This window comes from Ylistrum balloti, unplaced genomic scaffold (assembly GCF_031769215.1).
Source record: "Ylistrum balloti isolate Yb309-2 unplaced genomic scaffold, AGI_CSIRO_Ybal_v1 Utg370508, whole genome shotgun sequence".
Taxonomy (NCBI): Eukaryota; Metazoa; Mollusca; class Bivalvia; order Pectinida; family Pectinidae; genus Ylistrum; species Ylistrum balloti.
The window spans coordinates 50,247-69,285 of record NW_026782328.1 but is presented as its reverse complement, the minus strand read 5'-3'; the positions used below and the strand labels follow the sequence as shown (position 1 = coordinate 69,285).

At 33.3% G+C, this 19,039-nt stretch overlaps 2 protein-coding genes across 3 annotated transcripts; both read right to left on the bottom strand.

Moving 5' to 3' along the window:
- Window positions 1-3,027: 3,027 nt before the first annotated feature.
- On the bottom strand, window positions 3,028-4,585 carry LOC132555646 (histidine N-acetyltransferase-like). Its single transcript, XM_060219998.1, has 3 exons — window positions 4,412-4,585; window positions 3,932-4,159; window positions 3,028-3,579 (listed from the first exon to the last, which is right to left on the bottom strand). Exons 1-3 carry the CDS (start codon window positions 4,568-4,570, stop codon window positions 3,028-3,030), a joined length of 939 nt encoding a protein of 312 aa, XP_060075981.1. The 5' UTR covers window positions 4,571-4,585.
- Window positions 4,586-9,659: 5,074 nt separating this feature from the next.
- On the bottom strand, window positions 9,660-18,781 carry LOC132555635 (histidine N-acetyltransferase-like). Of its 2 annotated transcripts, none has more exons than XM_060219982.1 (4): window positions 18,638-18,781; window positions 11,242-11,424; window positions 10,752-10,979; window positions 9,660-10,347 (listed from the first exon to the last, which is right to left on the bottom strand). In XM_060219982.1, the coding sequence occupies exons 2-4, from the start codon at window positions 11,398-11,400 to the stop codon at window positions 9,796-9,798; spliced, it is 939 nt and encodes a 312-aa protein (XP_060075965.1). In that variant the 5' UTR covers window positions 11,401-11,424; window positions 18,638-18,781; the 3' UTR covers window positions 9,660-9,795. The 2 variants fall into 2 exon arrangements, with proteins under 2 accessions (XP_060075965.1, XP_060075966.1); XM_060219983.1 differs by having other exon boundaries at window positions 18,661-18,781.
- Window positions 18,782-19,039: the final 258 nt, after the last annotated feature.

The following is a 19,039-nucleotide window of genomic DNA, read 5'->3' as shown; positions in this document are numbered from 1 at the left end:
ATAACATATTAGAATGTTGTCGCCATACATTACAGACTGGCGTGCAAACTTGTCCACCAGTATAATTTATCAACAATGAAAAAGGATATCATGAAGAAAAAATCTACCGCCTGTAAACAGCTTCTTAGTTATTGAAGACAACTGACAGAAATTATTCTTCGAAACCTTAACTAAGAAAGATCATCAAGATAGATAGTTCTCAATACGTCATTTTGGCGCCGGTAGCTTGATATCTAGCATATTTCTACATACACTTATAAATAATGTTTAACAAGACCTTTAAAGAATAAAACATGTCCGGGAAATCACTTTCGACCCTACGTGATGAATATTGTATATATTTGAGATATTTATTTCCTCATGTGTTTGATGAATGAGAGTTTCTAAGAAGTCGTGTGTAAATAGGTGCACTGTATAAGTTAAGCAGTTCCCTTTACCAGCTATACGTTAATAAAACACCTGTTCGTAAGTGTGGAGATAATACTACTTACTAGCCCGGTGATAAAACAAGATATTCAATATACGTGTGAAAATGACTAGAATATTGTCACTCATCTTAACTGTCCTGTGTTTGGTGTCAAGACCTGTAGCTTCGCAGATACCTGGTAATGATCTTTACGGTAAGTTTCCTAAAATAACTCGGGTGTATTCCGTTTATTAATGATCTAGTGTGATTTTATTCAATATTTTGAACATGTTTTAGAATGTTACTTTACTTGTCTTATTTATTACTTAATACTTCACAATTCAACTGTTCTTTTAAGCAAAAGAATAATGTAATGATAGCTTACATTTAAGTTTCCTTTTAAAAATAACTCTTCGTTTGGCTTTGCCAAACATTAATTTCGTCTCGTGTATTCCAATGGACCGGTGAGACGTCCATTATCCGTTTGTCGTTCATTTTATTCATTTTTCTCTTCAAAATAATTTTGACCAATTTCGTCAGAAGCATCATTGGGAATAAAAAAAAACGGATTTTGTACCAAATCAAAAAAGGGTGTGGGCCGAATAAAGTGTGTGGGGATGAGAGGAAATAAACCAAAAAAAAGACCCCTATGATGGTTTGGATCATTGTTGGGCGAAATGGAACCAACATTGTATAAACAGTGGTCTTGTTTGTTCCCCAGTTGAGATCCTGTTTTGTATATCTGGTTCACCTAACCTGAGGGGCGGGATCATGTAAATGAAATAGATATGAATTTGTTAAATTCTTATCCCTTAGTACCAATAACCTTGTGATTTATAATAACATACCGAGGTATATTGATCCCAGATATTTTTGTGTGTTTCAGTGGGATCCCGGCCACAGCTATCACATGGTCTAGTTCTATGTCCCCTTGATTATATTTGTGCATGGTGTCGACGGAGGAAAAACATCGAGTGCATTAAAAAATACTGTAGCCAATGTAGGCGGCGCCTCCAGTATCCCACGCCTTTCATGTCGTAGTCCATTAATTCTGGTTCAGGAATAATCACAACAAGGTTGTTGAAGGAAAAGATTACGTATATTATATTTTAACCTTTTATGACCAGTATATTGTTAATTTTTTTCTTTTTAAAACATAATCGGCATATTTTTCAGTAAATTCTTTGTGTATATGTCACAACTGTATTAAACCCTGGAACATTTTTCTTTGGGCGATATTCAGAATATCTAATATAGCCATAATAATGGTTCCGTTTGATTTTGTCTTCCTATTTTTCTGAATTATGTGACGAAAAGAGTATCAACTTTATTTTTTAAGTTTTAATCTTTGCATTAACAAAAACAGATGCTAACACTCGTTTCAAAAAATCCAAAATGAAATGAAAACTCATCCTAAATATATCAACATTTTGTGACATTATAACGCAAATATGATATAGAAAAAAGATGATGAAATTTTATATTTTCTGCGTAGTAAACATTTTTGACCATGCCTTCTTCCTAACAGAATGTAAGCTATTTTATGTTAAATGATGCACGCAGTAAGACAGTGCCAACAATATACAGGTTAATGATAGACACAATCACTTATTATCAATTTTCTTAATCTGTTCATATTCTCTATTAGCCTCTAAACACGAGGATTGATTTTATTCAGTTTCAGTTTAAATATCATTGATTTTTTTTATATGAGTTCTAAGTATATTTGGTAACACCGTGTGGTAATAACTCTATATCACCCTGATATATGTAACAATGACATCAGCAAATTTAAGGTTATGATATCGGCTGAATGAACAAGGTTGTTGAAGGAAAAGATTACGTATATTATATTTTAACCTTTTATGACCAGTATATTGTTAATTTTTTTCTTTTTATCACATAATCCGCATATTTTTCAGTAAATTCTTTGTGTATATGTCACAACTGTATTAAACCCTGGAACATTTTTCTTTGGGCGATATTCAGAATATCTAATATAGCCATAATAATGGTTCCGTTTGATTTTGTCTTCCTATTTTTCTGAATTATGTGACGAAAAGAGTATCAACTTTATTTTTTAAGTTTTAATCTTTGCATTAACAAAAACAGATGCTAACACTCGTTTCAAAAAATCCAAAATGAAATGAAAACTCATCCTAAATATATCAACATTTTGTGACATTATAACGCAAATATGATATAGAAAAAAGATGATGAAATTTTATATTTTCTGCGTAGTAAACATTTTTGACCATGCCTTCTTCCTAACAGAATGTAAGCTATTTTATGTTAAATGATGCACGCAGTAAGACAGTGCCAACAATATACAGGTTAATGATAGACACAATCACTTATTATCAATTTTCTTAATCTGTTCATATTCTCTATTAGCCTCTAAACACGAGGATTGATTTTATTCAGTTTCAGTTTAAATATCATTGATTTTTTTTATATGAGTTCTAAGTATATTTGGTAACACCGTGTGGTAATAACTCTATATCACCCTGATATATGTAACAATGACATCAGCAAATTTAAGGTTATGATATCGGCTGAATGAACAAGGAATGTGTATATTACATAATCTAATTAAACACGTGCCAAGGATAGCAAGTCAGTCAATATTTCGATAGTGGAACCATAGGCTCTTCCATACCATACATCATGTTTGAGAGAAAGGCATCAGATATAGTCATTCCAAATTGGTGCATTGTTTTCGTTAGAACGTCTGCACCATGATCATAATATAACAATAAATTGATGTTCTCTTTTCCAAATGTTGAGCACTTCCCGAGATGCTCCGCCATGTGAATTGACAGGATTTCTTCGGTGAAGTTGCCGTAGAGTTCAACGTTGTATCGAATTCCATTAGGTACGCTGTATCCAACAGCCAGTGAAATGCATTCTAACCCTTCCGACTTGCCGTCTTTCAAATCACTGCCCAAAATGTGACAAAATTCGTTGAAGAAGTGATCAACGTTAGTTGCCAACAGACGATACGGTACCCAGTCAACAGTTATTCTTCCTTTTGGGAACAGCCTGTCTGTGTCTGTTTTGGATGACATCAGTTTCTTTAGGTCCTCCTTGGTTAGGATCCTAACTATGGTGTTATCAACGGTAGGCAGGGAAGGGAGGATATTTGACATCAGTCCTTTGTATAACAGGATCGCCTATACGAATTGAATAGAATTAAAAATTGCTTATTTGTTTGGTTTTGTTATCTTTAATTTTTTTTTTTTTTTTATTCTTACAATGGATTCAAATTGTTAATGAAGATACCCTAAAATATTGATATTGTGAAACGTATTTCTTTTTCTTTACTTTCTTAAAAATACACGATCTTTGCAAACAACTTCATAAGTACAAAAAAGACAATACTCAGAGATAATCAAATATTGTTTGTTTAACTGGAGCAAATGAGAATGGCGGAAATTTTGTAAGCTCTCTTCTTGACACAGGTACATTTGATACGATTTTTTCATATGTAAAAGTTTATTGTTTCATTTAAACTTAATAACACACCTTCTGTAATACAAGGTCAGCTCCCCCTTCCTCTACACTCTGTAAGACAGTCTTGTTTGCAGATGTGTAAACCCTACGTATAAGCTTAGGTTTGTCTGCATTGTCTCGTGTAATGGCGTTTTCCAGATGAGAGGTCAATCCTTTACCTTCGTATTCTTTACGGATGCGTGCTGCACGTGCTATTAATGTCTCACCATCATCAATGAGAGAAACGCATTCAAACCCTACCTATAAAGAAAACAATAATAGATCATTAGTAAGTAGATATTAATCGTAGCATAAACTAATGCTTGTTTGATGTGAAAATCTTACAGTGCCAAGTTTGGAAAAATCAAAAGCTGGACCTGGATCTTCCCAATGGGAATTAACTAAACTTTTCCACGGGTTCCATGTTAAAATCAGACTGATTTAGTATTTTATCAGAAGTTTTGTCATACATGCACCTGATTGACTGATTAATTGTTGCTATGCGTTACTAACCATAATCTTATTCACGAATACGGCATACCCAGTGTGATTGGTCATGATTGTCCGGTATAGGGCAGGTAGGTAGTCCAGCCCATCATAGACGTCCGTCCGGATAGCCATAACAGAATCATAGTCTTCAATACCAACCTTTCTACATTCTATACAATCCATGGTATTCCTCGATGTAACTCGTGCCTAGCAAAAAAAATAGTTATTACATCGGTAGGAGGGTCAGACTATGATGTACTTTTCCGAAATTATTGATCATCACTATCATCTAACAACAATTAATGTGGGTGAAACAAGGCACTAAGCTTACCGATGTTACAATTAATATTACAAATCGTTAACATATACTAGTCAAATATGAGCTGATAGCACGTTTACACACAGTTATCAGTAGACATGTTTATGTATATAGGTATCCATGCTCAGATATAGACACATTCTTGTTATCACAGTGGTCAGGATAAGTTTTATCTATTGGAAAACTAGACTAACATCAATATTCATTGTATCTATTTATAGCCGATTTTGAAAGTAGACCCCACATCATACCTTTAGATCCGCAAAAATGTTTTTATTTTCATATTTGTACCACTAATTTAACAAGGTCCTAATTATTGTATTTACGTAAAGGAGATATGCCGGACATGGTACAAGATCAAAATATAAACTCGATATTTACATATTAATGTTTACAGGAAATAAACAGCACGTAAATATACCTCAACAATACAATATCTATCAAATTTCTACAACTGTACCTATTGAAAAGAAAACAAAAGGTCTTACCTTTCACAGAAGTGATCCGAGACAGTTATAAGGTAAGGCAGGGTCTTTTACCAGTATATGCATGTACTAGCTAGTCCAGACAATCTTTTCCCACAATACATTAAACAAAATGGCAAAATGGATTAGTAGCATACAGATTACATTGAGTGTTTTATTTGCCTTACGGAGGAAATAATTTCACTTAAGTGAAAATAGTTTAGCAATATGTCTATGCAAAATATGTTTCACTTTCGAGAAATACTTTTTGTCTTAAGGAAAGTAAATCTTAATTTGAATTTTGTTTTATGTTACTTCAGTGAAAAAAATACTATGGTGATTCTTTTGCTACCTGAAGTTATATTAATTGTTTGTTTTACAGTAAAACATCACGAAAAAACCAACATGGCAACATAATTAGGATCCAACTCTAATTCCATAAAACATCTTAGGAACGTACCAGCCAAATATAAAAATATTTGGTCTTCTGGTTATTGAGAAGAAGACGTGTAAAAGAAAGAATTGAAACCCGAAGTTAAAAAATATAAAAATATGAAAATATGAAACATGATTATCAATTTCCTGACAAATTCACTATTTATTCACTGTTTGTATAGTTTATAAGATATCTAAATATTTTACGTTACAATCCGTTTTTTTAATCACCGCCATCCACATCCACTATAGTTGTATGTGTAATAATTAAAAACCCATTAATTATAAATAAATTAATTATAAATTGGGTAGGGCTAGATTACTTTTTCCTACGAGGAAAGAAAAGAAAAAACTGACAAATCAGAAAGCAACATTTTGTGTTCAAACAATGAAAATATTAATCATAAAACACATTGAAATATAGATATTTATAACAGGGGAAAAACCTGGACTATTTAAGAAGGGCTCCTTGACAATATATTCATTTGTTATGACGAAATCAGGTTATTCTTATCTTAGCAGAGTGCTGCATTTAACAACAATAAATATGGACAAAACTTATTGTTAGTACGATTAAAATTGCAAAGCAAATAAGGTTTAACACAACGTTAATATTTGCCTGTTAGTTATGAACTGGCAACTGGTATTATGTATTCGCAGTTACCAGTAAACATGCATGTGTATATTGGTATGCATAGACACGTTTAGTCAAACCCTTGTTAACACAGTGGAGAGGATAATAATGGTCACCCTATTCACGGTTTGTATCTCGAGCCACACGACTCTCAGTTAAATTCATAGTCATGTTCATATTCATACTCGCTGTTTATAGGCGATATAGAAAAAAAGACCTACATCCCCGCAGGTTAATCACGTTTTTTTTAAAGAACATAATGTACTTGTATTTACTTATATCTATATTTCTGTAACATACAATTAACAGCACGTAAAACTGCCTCAGGTCTTACCTTTCATGAATTTACACAGGTACATATGAGGATAGTCTCCATCTATTTGTTGGCGATATAAACATGTAGACCATATATCTATTCAGATCAGCGAGAATATAGGAGATAGACTAAATATTTGTATCACTGGAGTCCTATTCAACATGTTCCTTACTTACGTACACACCTATATACCAAATATTCGTTCGATATTATAAAGATTATGAACAGTTTTCAGGAAAAATGAAGAAGTATTTTTTAAAAATACCCATAGATGTTTTGGTCGCGCAAGACGATTTACGGGATAGAGCAGAATAGGGCTGTTCATGTGTAGAATTTAGGCATTGAAATGTTCTTTTAATTATTTTGTTTTTAAATGGCCATAGTTAAAACATTGTGCTTTCATTTGGACCAAACACTGCAAATAATATTGTATTTCTTCACACAACGTACTGTGTCGTGCAAGACTAAAATACTATTTATAGGATCGGCTAGAATCTGACGGTTTATGTGTAAACTTTGGGCATTGCTCTTAATGCAATTATTTTGTTTTTAAAGGGATGAGAAAAAATATAATGGTGTCATATTGATCAAACACGGCATATAAAAAATAGTTTATTTATTCACATAACGTAACTACGGCCCGAAAGACCGAAAGACGATTTAAAGGATAGGACTTATGTGCAGAATCGGGATATTATGTTGATATTGGTGAAGTACAATGTCTTCTATAGGGACATTCTTATTTGTTTTTCATCGTATTTCAGGCTTGATATTAAGATACATCCTGTATCTCGTATTTTTCAGATTTTAAGTCGCAGTTTTCTGAAAGAAACAAATGTGTAGCGTATCGTCTGGACATCGATTTGGGACCGTTATATATTTCGGAACGGCCATTTTTCGAGGCGTGTCACATCAACTATTGACCTGCATGACTTTGCACCCTGATAATTTAGGTTGCTGTAACATGTCACGCTCCCAGAAAGAATAAAATATAATGATTCGAACCAAGGATATCAGTACACCAGTACGAGACGTCGGTACCTGTCCATCACCTCTTTGTGACTGAAACAGATCGTCTAGAACCGCCATTTGCAACCGTACCCGGGTTATTTCAAGATTGAAATAAAAGTCACATTATCTTGGATTTAATTGATTTTGCCTTTTTTTATATATGAATCACAATAACATTTTCTGATCTTTCGTAGTTGCTTTGGAAGTCATAGCAGAAGTTTACAATAGCCTGTTGTATTCTAAGGTTGATAGCTATATATATGTTATCGGGTTTAATTCTAGAACGACCGCCATGCTTGTTAACGATAAGAATGGCTACGTGTATCTTATAAGCAATAATATGGGATTATAAGAACTTTGTCAGCATGCAAGGACCTTCGCTAATTTTTAACAGTGCAGACACCAATGGAGATATTGTTTTGTAAACCTTATACAGCATCAGGCCCTATGTATATGCGTAGACAATCAATGAAGGCTACAAACCAAACGAGTTCGATAATTGTTATTTTACGTTTTTCAAACACAACAATGAAATAAAGAACTTTTTTATGTATAATTCATTTGCAAACTTGTATCCAATGTTTTACTGAAGATCTTGATAAATTGCTTTCCGTTGTCTGTTATATCAATGAACTTTGGTCAACATAACAGTTACCACATCGTAAGAAAGGGTACGACTTTATTCCGGCGTTTCTTATATGTGGATGAAATCGATAAAAACCGCCAAAAAACGTATACTCGGGTGCGGTTTACAGCTCGGGAAATACGGAATTTATTTGTGCCTGTATTGTCCATACTATTTGTTTATTTTTTACTGGTCGCCATAACAACCAAAATGGATAATATTATGATATATAAAACAACGAAGAGAGAGGCATAACAATTTAAAACACCACTTTCTGAATTCGCAACTACAGAAACTCTACCCAAGGACCTTGGTTTCAAGTGCTCTTCCAACAGTGGCTTTAAGTCCACGTCAGCCATAGTTCGATTCTAGAGGATCCTACATGTCTGCCACATGAAACTTTTGTTACTCCTGTAGGGTGTGTGTAACAAAAAAAATTGGCCGCTGCGCAAAAGGGGGTTGGTTTCCATTATCAATATCCTAAAATCAATATCAGGGAATGAGACAAACGTTCCAATAAATAAGATACACCATAAGTAGTAGTCCGGAAAGGAAAGTTAACATTGATTTTATGTTTTTGACTATGTTTCCATAATAACAGAAGGACGGACGGACGCACGCGCGCACGCAAGGAGCCCAAATTAATATCCCCTGCAAACGCATTTCGCGGGGGATAATTAGAGCGAGGTAGGAGACAATCTTTCGGTAAAACTCTGACTATAACGCAAAACAAAATCTTGAATGGTTTGCCTGTTCTCCTAAACATTAATCAAGCATTGATAACCCCACTCAGGATCTCAAGGATTTGGAAAACGAGGGTATACAAGATGTGTAAAATAGAATTATTCGCATCATCGCTATATTACAAATTGGCATGTTCTCGATTATTGTAAATGGTTTCTATGACGATTGGTATTCGTTTGCTTCATGATAAGCTTATAAAAAGGTAACTTATGTGAGCCACTTAGTCATATATATTACATATTAATTATTTGGCGAGCTCACCTCCACATTAGCAGAATGAAACAACTGTATGATGCAGTTCTATCCATTGTTTGACTCTAATATATCTTACTCTTAACTTGTATTGAAATTTCGTCGTTGTAAGTTTTCTTTTTTCTTCTAAAAGAATCACAAAAATAACATCTAAGACATGGTCTATAAAATCTCTTGTGAAAGGAGCTTTCATGTATGATCGTTTATATATAAAACATTTTGTAACACTATATTTCTTAAACAAAAATATAAAAATAATACTGGTTTGTCTGCTAAGTAAACGTTTTTGACTTTAACTTCTAATTACTAACAGAATGTACGTTACTTCATATTAAATGATGTCAACATTGCCAGCATTATATAAGTGAATGATGGACACAATATATAATATATGTTTTCTTAATATGTTGAGAGCATATATAATTTTTATTATCATCTGTATGAGTCACATGGTAATGAGGTGCTGATAATATTTTGATGAAAAATTTTACTTCGATAAAAACTAAAATTGCCTAAGCAAAGGTTCAGTGGGGATTGAGTGAATAAGTAACAAGGAATGTGTGTATCACGTCATCGTATTAAACATTGGCCAAACTTTGATAAGTCAGTCAGTATTTTGATAGTGAAACCATTGGTTCTTCTATACCATACATCATGTTTGAGAGAAAGGCATCAGATATAGTCATTCCAAATTGGTGCATTGTTTTCGTTAGAACGTCTGCACCATGATCATAATATAACAATAAATTGATGTTCTCTTTTCCAAATGTTGAGCACTTCCCGAGATGCTCCGCCATGTGAATTGACAGGATTTCTTCGGTGAAGTTGCCGTAGAGTTCAACGTTGTATCGAATTCCATTAGGTACGCTGTACCCAACAGCCAGTGAAATGCATTCTAACCCTTCTGACTTGCCGTCTTTCAAATCACTGCCCAAAATGTGACAAAATTCGTTGAAGAAGTGATCAACGTTAGTTGCCAACAGACGATACGGTACCCAGTCAACAGTTATTCTTCCTTTTGGGAACAGCCTGTCTGTGTCTGTTTTGGATGACATCAGTTTCTTTAGGTCCTCCTTGGTTAGGATCCTAACTATGGTGTTATCAACGGTAGGCAAGGAAGGAAGGATATTTGACATCAGTCCTTTGTATAACAGGATCGCCTATACGAATTGAAAAGAATTAAAACTGTTGCTTATTTGTTCTCTCTCTCTCTCTCTCTCTCTCTCTCTCTCTCTCTCTCTCTCTCTCTCTCTCTCTCTCTCTCTCTCGTCTTATTTTTATTGTTATTCTTACAGTGGATTTATATTGAGAAAGAAGACACCGATATAGTAAAACGTATTTCTTTTTCTTTACTTTCTTGAAAATACACGATCTTTGCTTCATTGATTGAAACAATTTAATAAGTACAAATAATACTGATAATTATATCATTTTCCTGAAACATGGTAATTAATTATTTTTCTCAGAGATAATCAAATATTGTTTGTTTTACTGGAGCAGGTATATTTGATATGATTTTATCATATGTAAAAGTTTATTATTTCGTTTAAACTAAATAACACACCTTTTGTAATACAAGTTCAGCTCTCCCTTCCTTTACTCTCTGTAAGACAATCTTGTTTGCAGATGTGTACACCGAACGTATAAGCTTAGGTTTATTTGCATTGTCCCGTGTAATGGCGTTTCTCAGATGATAGGCCAACCCTCTACCTACGTATTCTTTACGGATGCGTGCTGCACGTGCTATTAATGTTTCTCCATCATCAATGAGAGAAACGCATTCAAACCCTACCTATAAAGAAAACAATAATAGATCGCTAAAAAGTATATATAAATCGTAGCATAAACTGATGCTTGTTTGATGTGAAAATCTTACAGTGCCAAATTGTAGAAAGTTTGGAAAAATCAAAAGCTGGATCTGGATCTTCCCAATGGGAATTAACTAAAATTTTCCACGGGTTCCATGTTAAAATCAGACTGATGCAGTATTTTATCAGAAGTTTTGTCATACATGCGCCTGATTGACTGATTAATTGTTGCTATGCGTTACTAACCATAATCTTATTCACGAATACGGCATACCCAGTGTGATTGGTCATGATTGTCCGGTATAGGGCAGGTAGGTAGTCCAGCCCATCATAGACGTCCGTCCGGATAGCCATAACAGAATCATAGTCTTCAATACCAACCTTTCTACATTCTATACAATCCATGGTATTACTCGATGTAACTCGTTCCTAGCAAAAAAATAATAGTTATAACATTAGTAGGAGGGTCAGACTATGATGTACTTTTCCGAAATTATTGACAATCACCATGAAATAAAGATGTTTATAACACGGAGACAATTCTGAACTGTCCTAGCATGGCTTGAAAATAAACAATTGAAATAAACAATGATTCAACTTAAACAAATCAGACCAGTCTTTTAATCCTATCAAAGTTCTTGCAACAATTAATGTGGAAGAAACAAGGCACTAAGCTTACTGATGTTACAATTAATATTACAAATCGTAAGGTAGGTTATTGCCCTTGGTTGGCACTAGACAGGGAAAAAATCAGCAGAGACAATTCATACAAATTTTAGTGTTTTTTTCACTAAAATTTCTGGTTGATTTTTGGCAAACCTTGAATATTAGTGCCACTTATCCTAAGGAGAGAAGGAGGGGATGAGTAATCAAGGGGTTTCCAGAGAATTCAGTGTACATTTCTACACTAGGAATTTATATAGAGTCACCCATGAAGAAGTACTAGCAGGCATTGAAGAGGCCCTAGGTATACAGCTGACAACAGCAAACTCTGAATGCATTGTAACTTTGTCCAGCAAAGATAAGAAAAGAGACATGATCATCAATGGAATTAATGTGAGAAATCGATTCTTCCGTGTTTTAGATGTGGAAAAGAATGTAACAAATGTGACAATCAAAGACGCACCATATGAATTAAGTGACCAATTTATTAACACACTAATGTTACAGTTTGGAGAGGTAGTACCAGGGAGTCTAAAGAGGGGAACACTCAAAGACTCTGATATTGAAACTGGAGTTAGGTACATTCAACTACTTAATGCTAAAACAGTGATCCCAAATGAAACAAAATTTGGGAATTATACAGTGAGGATATATGCGGATAATAACAGGACAGAGTGTCGTTTTTGTTCGGGGACAGATCACCCCTTTTTTCGGTGCCCCAATAAACCAACAATACCAAGGCAGTGTCACAGGTGTAAGAGCACTTCTCACCTAGTAAGGGATTGCCCAGAGCCAGACCTGAAAAACAAAGGTCAGCTAGCACCTGGCCACAATGAACTGCAGTCTGAGGAAAATAGCACAAAGGTGAGATCTATTGACAACATTGACTATCATGAAACAAGTAACGCTATCAGGAACGTAGACCTCACACCTATAGATACTCTGCAACAGGAGTCGTCACAAACTCGAAGTATACTAGGAATTACAACTGTGATACTTGGTGCCTCCAACTGTAATCGGTTGGATATATCAGATCCAAACATGAAAATTGTATCCAAATCAGGGGCTACAGTTGGCAAAGTAGAAGAACTTCTACAACTTTGTGAACAGGACCCGTCTATTAACAGTACAGTGGTGGAGGATGTGGTGGTCCATCTTGGAACCAATGATGTTACCAAGAATTCAAGCAATAGCATTGACAATATCACCATTAACTTTACTACAGCAGTGGAGAAAATAAGATTTCATTTTCCAAGGTCAAGGATTACACTGTGTAGCATCCTGCCTAAGCGAGGGAAAAGTGTTCAGAGTGACAAAATAAATCATGTGATTACCAGTGTAAATAGTTTTGTGAAAACTCTGTGTAAACGAACAAACCACTACTATATGGAACTTGAAAAAGGCTTTACCAACAAAGGTACAATTGTTAGAGCCTGTTATGACCAAAATGACCCTACTGGCATTCACATCAGCCCCCATGGGGCGAGTGTCCTGACCAGGATGATTCTCGACCTGTACAGACTGTGAAACAGACCAAAAAGAGGAGCATTAGTGCAACATCCATGAGTCCCCAAAGTGGAGTCTCAAAACAGGGAAGAGTAGATGATGAATTCTCATAAGAGGGAAGTATCCTACAAACTCTCATATAGTTTTTATATTAGTCTGATGTGACTGATTTAGGGTGTTATCTACTTATGTAAATAGTTCCTAAAAAAAAAAAAAAAAAAAATTTCTCATCAATGTATCTAAAAATCATTTCTATGAATGTAAATGGGTTGAATAACAATGCAAAACGGAGAAATATTTTTTTCTGGTTAACAACCCAAAAAATGGATATTGCTTTTTTACAAGAAACACACTGTGAGGATAATAAAGTACAATTTAAGTGGGACAAAGAGTGGAATGGAAAAACCTATTGGGCAAATGGTAATTCATCATCACGGGGAGTTGCTATTTTCATAAGGAAAGGGTTAAATATTAAGACTATGGAAAGCCTTACAGATGTGAATGGAAGATTTATTTGTCTAAAGATTAAAATTGAAACTGAAGTTTTCTGGTTGACAAATGTGTACGCACCCAGTGAAGAACAGGATAAAATAGACTTTTTCAAAAATATGAGTGAAAAACTTAGTGATGTACCTTTCAGTAATACCAAACATATAGTAGGTGGGGATTTTAATTGCGTACAAAATATAAAATCAGACAGGAAAAATTGCACCTCAATGACTGAGACAGGTCAGGATGAATTGAAAGAGCTGATCAAATCTATAGATGTTGAAGATATTTGGAGACGTAGGCACCCAGGAATTAAATCATACACTTTCAAAAGAGGCAGGAAACAATCCAGAATTGATTATTTTTTAACTAGTAAATCAATAGATTATTTAGTAACATATTCTAATATAGAGTTATGTCCCTTTACTGAGAATGACCATTATGGCTCACCGGTAATAATTTTTAACTTCAATGAAGTAGAAATAGGAAAAGGATATTGGAAAATGAATTCAGAAGTAATTAAATCTGAAATATTCAAAGATTTGTTTAAGAACTTTTGGGAAAAATGGAAAGATAATATAAATGAGTATGAGAGTAAAATTCAATGGTGGGAATTAACTAAAATCAAAGTACAGGAATTAAGTATAATGAGCAGTCATATCATAAATAAACCCAAAAATCATATAAAAAAGTTAGAATCAAAATTAGTAGATATACACAGAAGAAAAGACACAGATAAGGAGTTTGATGAAACAGAATTGTTTAATATCTCAGCAGAAATTCAATCTTATTACAATAGTCTCGCAGAAGCAGCTAGAGTTCGATCAAGAGTGCAATGGTATGAGGAAGGTGAAAGATCTACTAATTACTTTTTTAATTTAGAAAAATCTAGGGCTCAAAATAAACAATGGACTACAGTGAAATGTGAAAACGGTCTCTAAAGTTCAGATATAGAAAAAATTCTGGAGGAACAAGTTAAATTTTATCAGAAACTGTTTACTTCAGAGGGATGGAATGAACAGGAAGCAGAGAAGCTTTTAATGAATGTAGATGCAAGATTAACAGAAGCAGAAAAACTAGATTGTGATAAAATTCCTACTGAAGAAGAAATTTTAAAAGTCATTAAAACTCTGAAAAAAAGTAAGGCACCGGGGAGTGATGGGATAATTTCTGAATTCTATCAACTCTTTTGGCATATGATCAAAAAGCAACTGACTGAAGTAATAGTGGAAATTTTTAATTCTAAAGTTTTGTCTTCTTCTCAGTGCAGAGGAATAATTAGATTAATGTATAAGCAAGGGGAGAGGGAAGATATATCAAACTGGCAACCGATCACCCTTCTTAACACTGATTATAAGATTATAGCCAAGTTAATAGCAGAAAGAATAAAACCATTACTACAAAATATTATACATAGCGATCAGAGAGGGTTTATTAAAGGCAGGAATATAGAAGAATCAATACGATTATTAACTGATATTGTCGATTACACAGATATGGAGCAGAAGGGAGGTATTATTATCTTCTTAGATCAACAAAAAGCGTTTGATAGAGTGGAATGGGGTTGGTTAGAAAAATGTCTAGAGAAGTTCAATTTTGGAAAATCAATGAGAGAATATATAAATATGACCTATAAATTTTCAAAAAGTTGTATTCTAACAAATGGACACTTGTCTAAATTCTTCAAAATATCGCGTTCAGTAAAACAAGGGTGCCCTTTAGCACCAATATTATATATTATTCAGGCAGAGGCAATGGCATGTTCAATAAGGAAAGATTATAATATAACTGGAATCGATCTACCAATAGTCAATGATGTAAAGTTACAAACTAAAATTAGCATGTTCGCGGACGACTCTCAACTATTTTTAAGTAAAGAAAATTGCATTAAATATCTTTTTAAAGTACTTGAATGCTACGAGAAAGCTTCAGGCGCACGTACCAATAAGAAGAAAACAAAAGGTATGTATATTGGTAGTTGGAAGCAACGACCTCCAAACTACATGGAGATATCATGGGTGACAGACAACATTAAAGTTCTAGGAATTTATATGGGGTACAATATAGATAAAAAACGGGTATGGGAAAATAAAATATAAAAAATAGAAAGCATAATTAAAACATGGAGACCAAGACATTTGACACTAGAAGGAAAAACCCTTATAATTAAGTCACTGTTGTGTTCACAGTTGACATATGAATTAGCACAAAACACAATACCAAATGAATATAAGCGTAGAATAAATATATTAATCTATGAATTTCTGTGGGGAAGTAAAATAAACAAAGTTTCAAAAGAAGCTGTTTATCTAGAAAAGAAAGAAGGAGGCTTGAACATGGTAGACCTAGATGTCATTATTGCAATAAACAGAATTAAATTAATATACCGTCTTATTCACTGTGATATCCAATCTTGGGACATAATTGGGAAAAACATGTTGCAAAAATATGATGCAGTATATCATGCAAATTATTTTTTATGCAGATGTAGTAACATTAAGAATTTAGAAATTAGCAAAATCTCAGAAATATATTTAGAAGGGCTGTTCTATTGGCAAAAGTTGCTGAGAACCACTTCTATTTCCACTTCAGATGATGTTCTCAACCAGAACTTATTTGGAAACCACAATCTACTATTTAAAAACAGTCCTATATTTTATAAAGGGTGGGCAAGTAGTGGGATTACCAAGGTTCAAGATATTTGGAATACGGAACAGCATGACTTTATTACATCAGGAGAATTACTTAAAAAATTAAGATTAAAGAATAATTGGATATCAGAGTATACAACTATAAGAAAAGCCTTCTCTTTGGAATGGAAAAATATGCTACAAAATAACAATGGAAACAATAGAGCTAAATTCAAAATTACAGAAGATTTATATTTCATTTATGGTAAAAATTTGCTGGCACTAAATAAACTATTTAATAAAGCTATTAAAAATGTATTGTTTCAAACAGCAAATCAGATAAAATCTTTTCAGAAATGGGATACAGACTACAATCTAGAGTGGAAAGCAGTTTGGCATTCATTAAACAGCAGTAGACTAGAAAAAAAAGTAAAAGATTTTCAGTGGAGAAGTATACACAGAATTATAACCACTGAACACAAATTGAAAGAAATGAAGAAATCAAATGGTCTTTGTAATTTTTGTAAGGAAGAACAAGAAACACAACAACATCTTTTTAGTGAGTGCAGATTGAGTGAAGAGGTATGGCTACAAATTGAAAGGTTATTGAATGAGTGTCTCTTTAATGTTTCAGTAGATTATCAGTATATTGTTTTAACTGATAAAGAAAGGATTTTTGGTATATCAGAATATCCAGAGAACATCAACAAACTCTGTAACATTGTAATTTTTCATTCTAAGTGGTTAATCTGGAAGGCCAGAAATTCAAAGAAATTTGAAAATGAAATACAAAATCCACTATCTCTAATTGGTAAGATAAGAAATGAGTTGAGAGACAGAATAGATATGATAATAAGGACAAATAGAGAAGATTTCAGATTCTATCAGTTGTTACATGCATTAAAAATACAGTTATAAATGTTTGTCAACTATGTTATATCCTAGGTGCTGATTCTGTTTCAGAGCAAATTAAATGTGTTTTTACACATGTGCCCTGAAGTAATGATATATGAATATATATATATATATATATAAATCATATTTCTGTACCAGGTACTGAAATATTATGTGTAATAGGTATTATGATAAAGACAAGTGTTGTGAATGGGAAATACAAATATCTGTAATACATTGTACTGTATGAATTGCTAATGGAAATAAAAAAAAAATAGAGAGAAAAAAATATTACAAATCGTTAACATATACTAGTCAAATATGAGCTGATAGTACGTTTACACACAGTTATCAGTAGACATGTTTATGTATATAGGTGTCCATGCACATGTATAGACGAATTCTTGTTATCACAATGGTCAGGATAACTTATATCTATTGGAAAGCTAGACGAATATCAATATTCATTGTATTTATTTATAGCCGATTTTGAAAGTAGACCCCCACATCATAGCTTTAGATCCACCAAAATGTTTTAACAACATTTAATATGGACAAAACTTATTGTTAGTACCATTAAAATTGCAAAGCGAATAAGGTTTAACACACTGTTAATATTTACCAGTCAATTATGAACTGATAATTGATATTATGGTTTTGAAACATAATCTCACATTTAGTCAAACCCTTGTTAACACAGTGGTGAGGATATTAATGGTCATCATATTCGTGGTTTTTATCTATATTTGGTCTCGAGCCACACGACTCTCAGTTAAATTCATAGTCATGGTCATATTCATATTTGCTGTTTATAGGCAATATAGAAAAATAGACCTACATCCCCGCAGGTCCATCATTTTTTAAAGAATATTATGTACTTTAAGACACCACCACTTTCGATGATGCTATTGGTGATCCAGTGCCTTCAGATAGTTCACCTAAGCCGGATCTATAAGTTCAAACACACAAGTGAACAAACTATGCATCAACGAAGCTCTCTCTAAAGCTATATCATTAGTGTATACTAAAGCCTTGTTTCTTAAAAAATCATATCAGACACCTGATATGATTAGTATACAATTATATCACATATCAATACACTTAATCTACATATAATGTAGGGTTACATTTTGTAGCAAACGTGTTCTTGATTTGCAGAAATTAACCGAAATCAAGTTTTAAAAAAATCTGAATAACAAATTCATTGATGTGTATATATAAAATCCAATACTCTACATTACTGTAGTCAGCAAATATCTTACATTGTTTAGAGCTACTGAGGTACATATAGATCTGAGTGTGTTTTATATTTACTTTCAGTACCTACATGTACATGCTACATAAGGAACTATATATACATGAGTTAACTTGAAAAAAGACTCTTCTAACGTTGTCTTCTTTACCAGTTTATGCAGAATAGTTTTTTTTACATTACATATTGTAAATCAATGTGTACTCACTTCTAATGTCTTAAAAATGTTACCTCAGTTCTGTTATATAACTGTTACCACCCAAAACGTCATCCAAAATGTAACGTTTACTATTAGCATCTAAGAATGAAAACTGTAAATGCAGCAATTCAAGTTATCCTGTAGAAATTTAGTTCAATTCCTGTTACGAACCAATGTATACGAAATACATTGGCTCGCCTCAATTTATTATAAGAATCTATCCAAACTTTGACGATGAAATATGCAAAATCTGAAGTTTGATGTGTATCATCCATTAGTTATTGAGTGAATATTCTCATATAGCACATGTTAAAGTTATGAAAACTTATCTTCGTGTTTTAATCTATATTATTTTTAATATTATATTAAATTATATTATCACGACTGGCTCTACCACCCAATGGAAGTGTT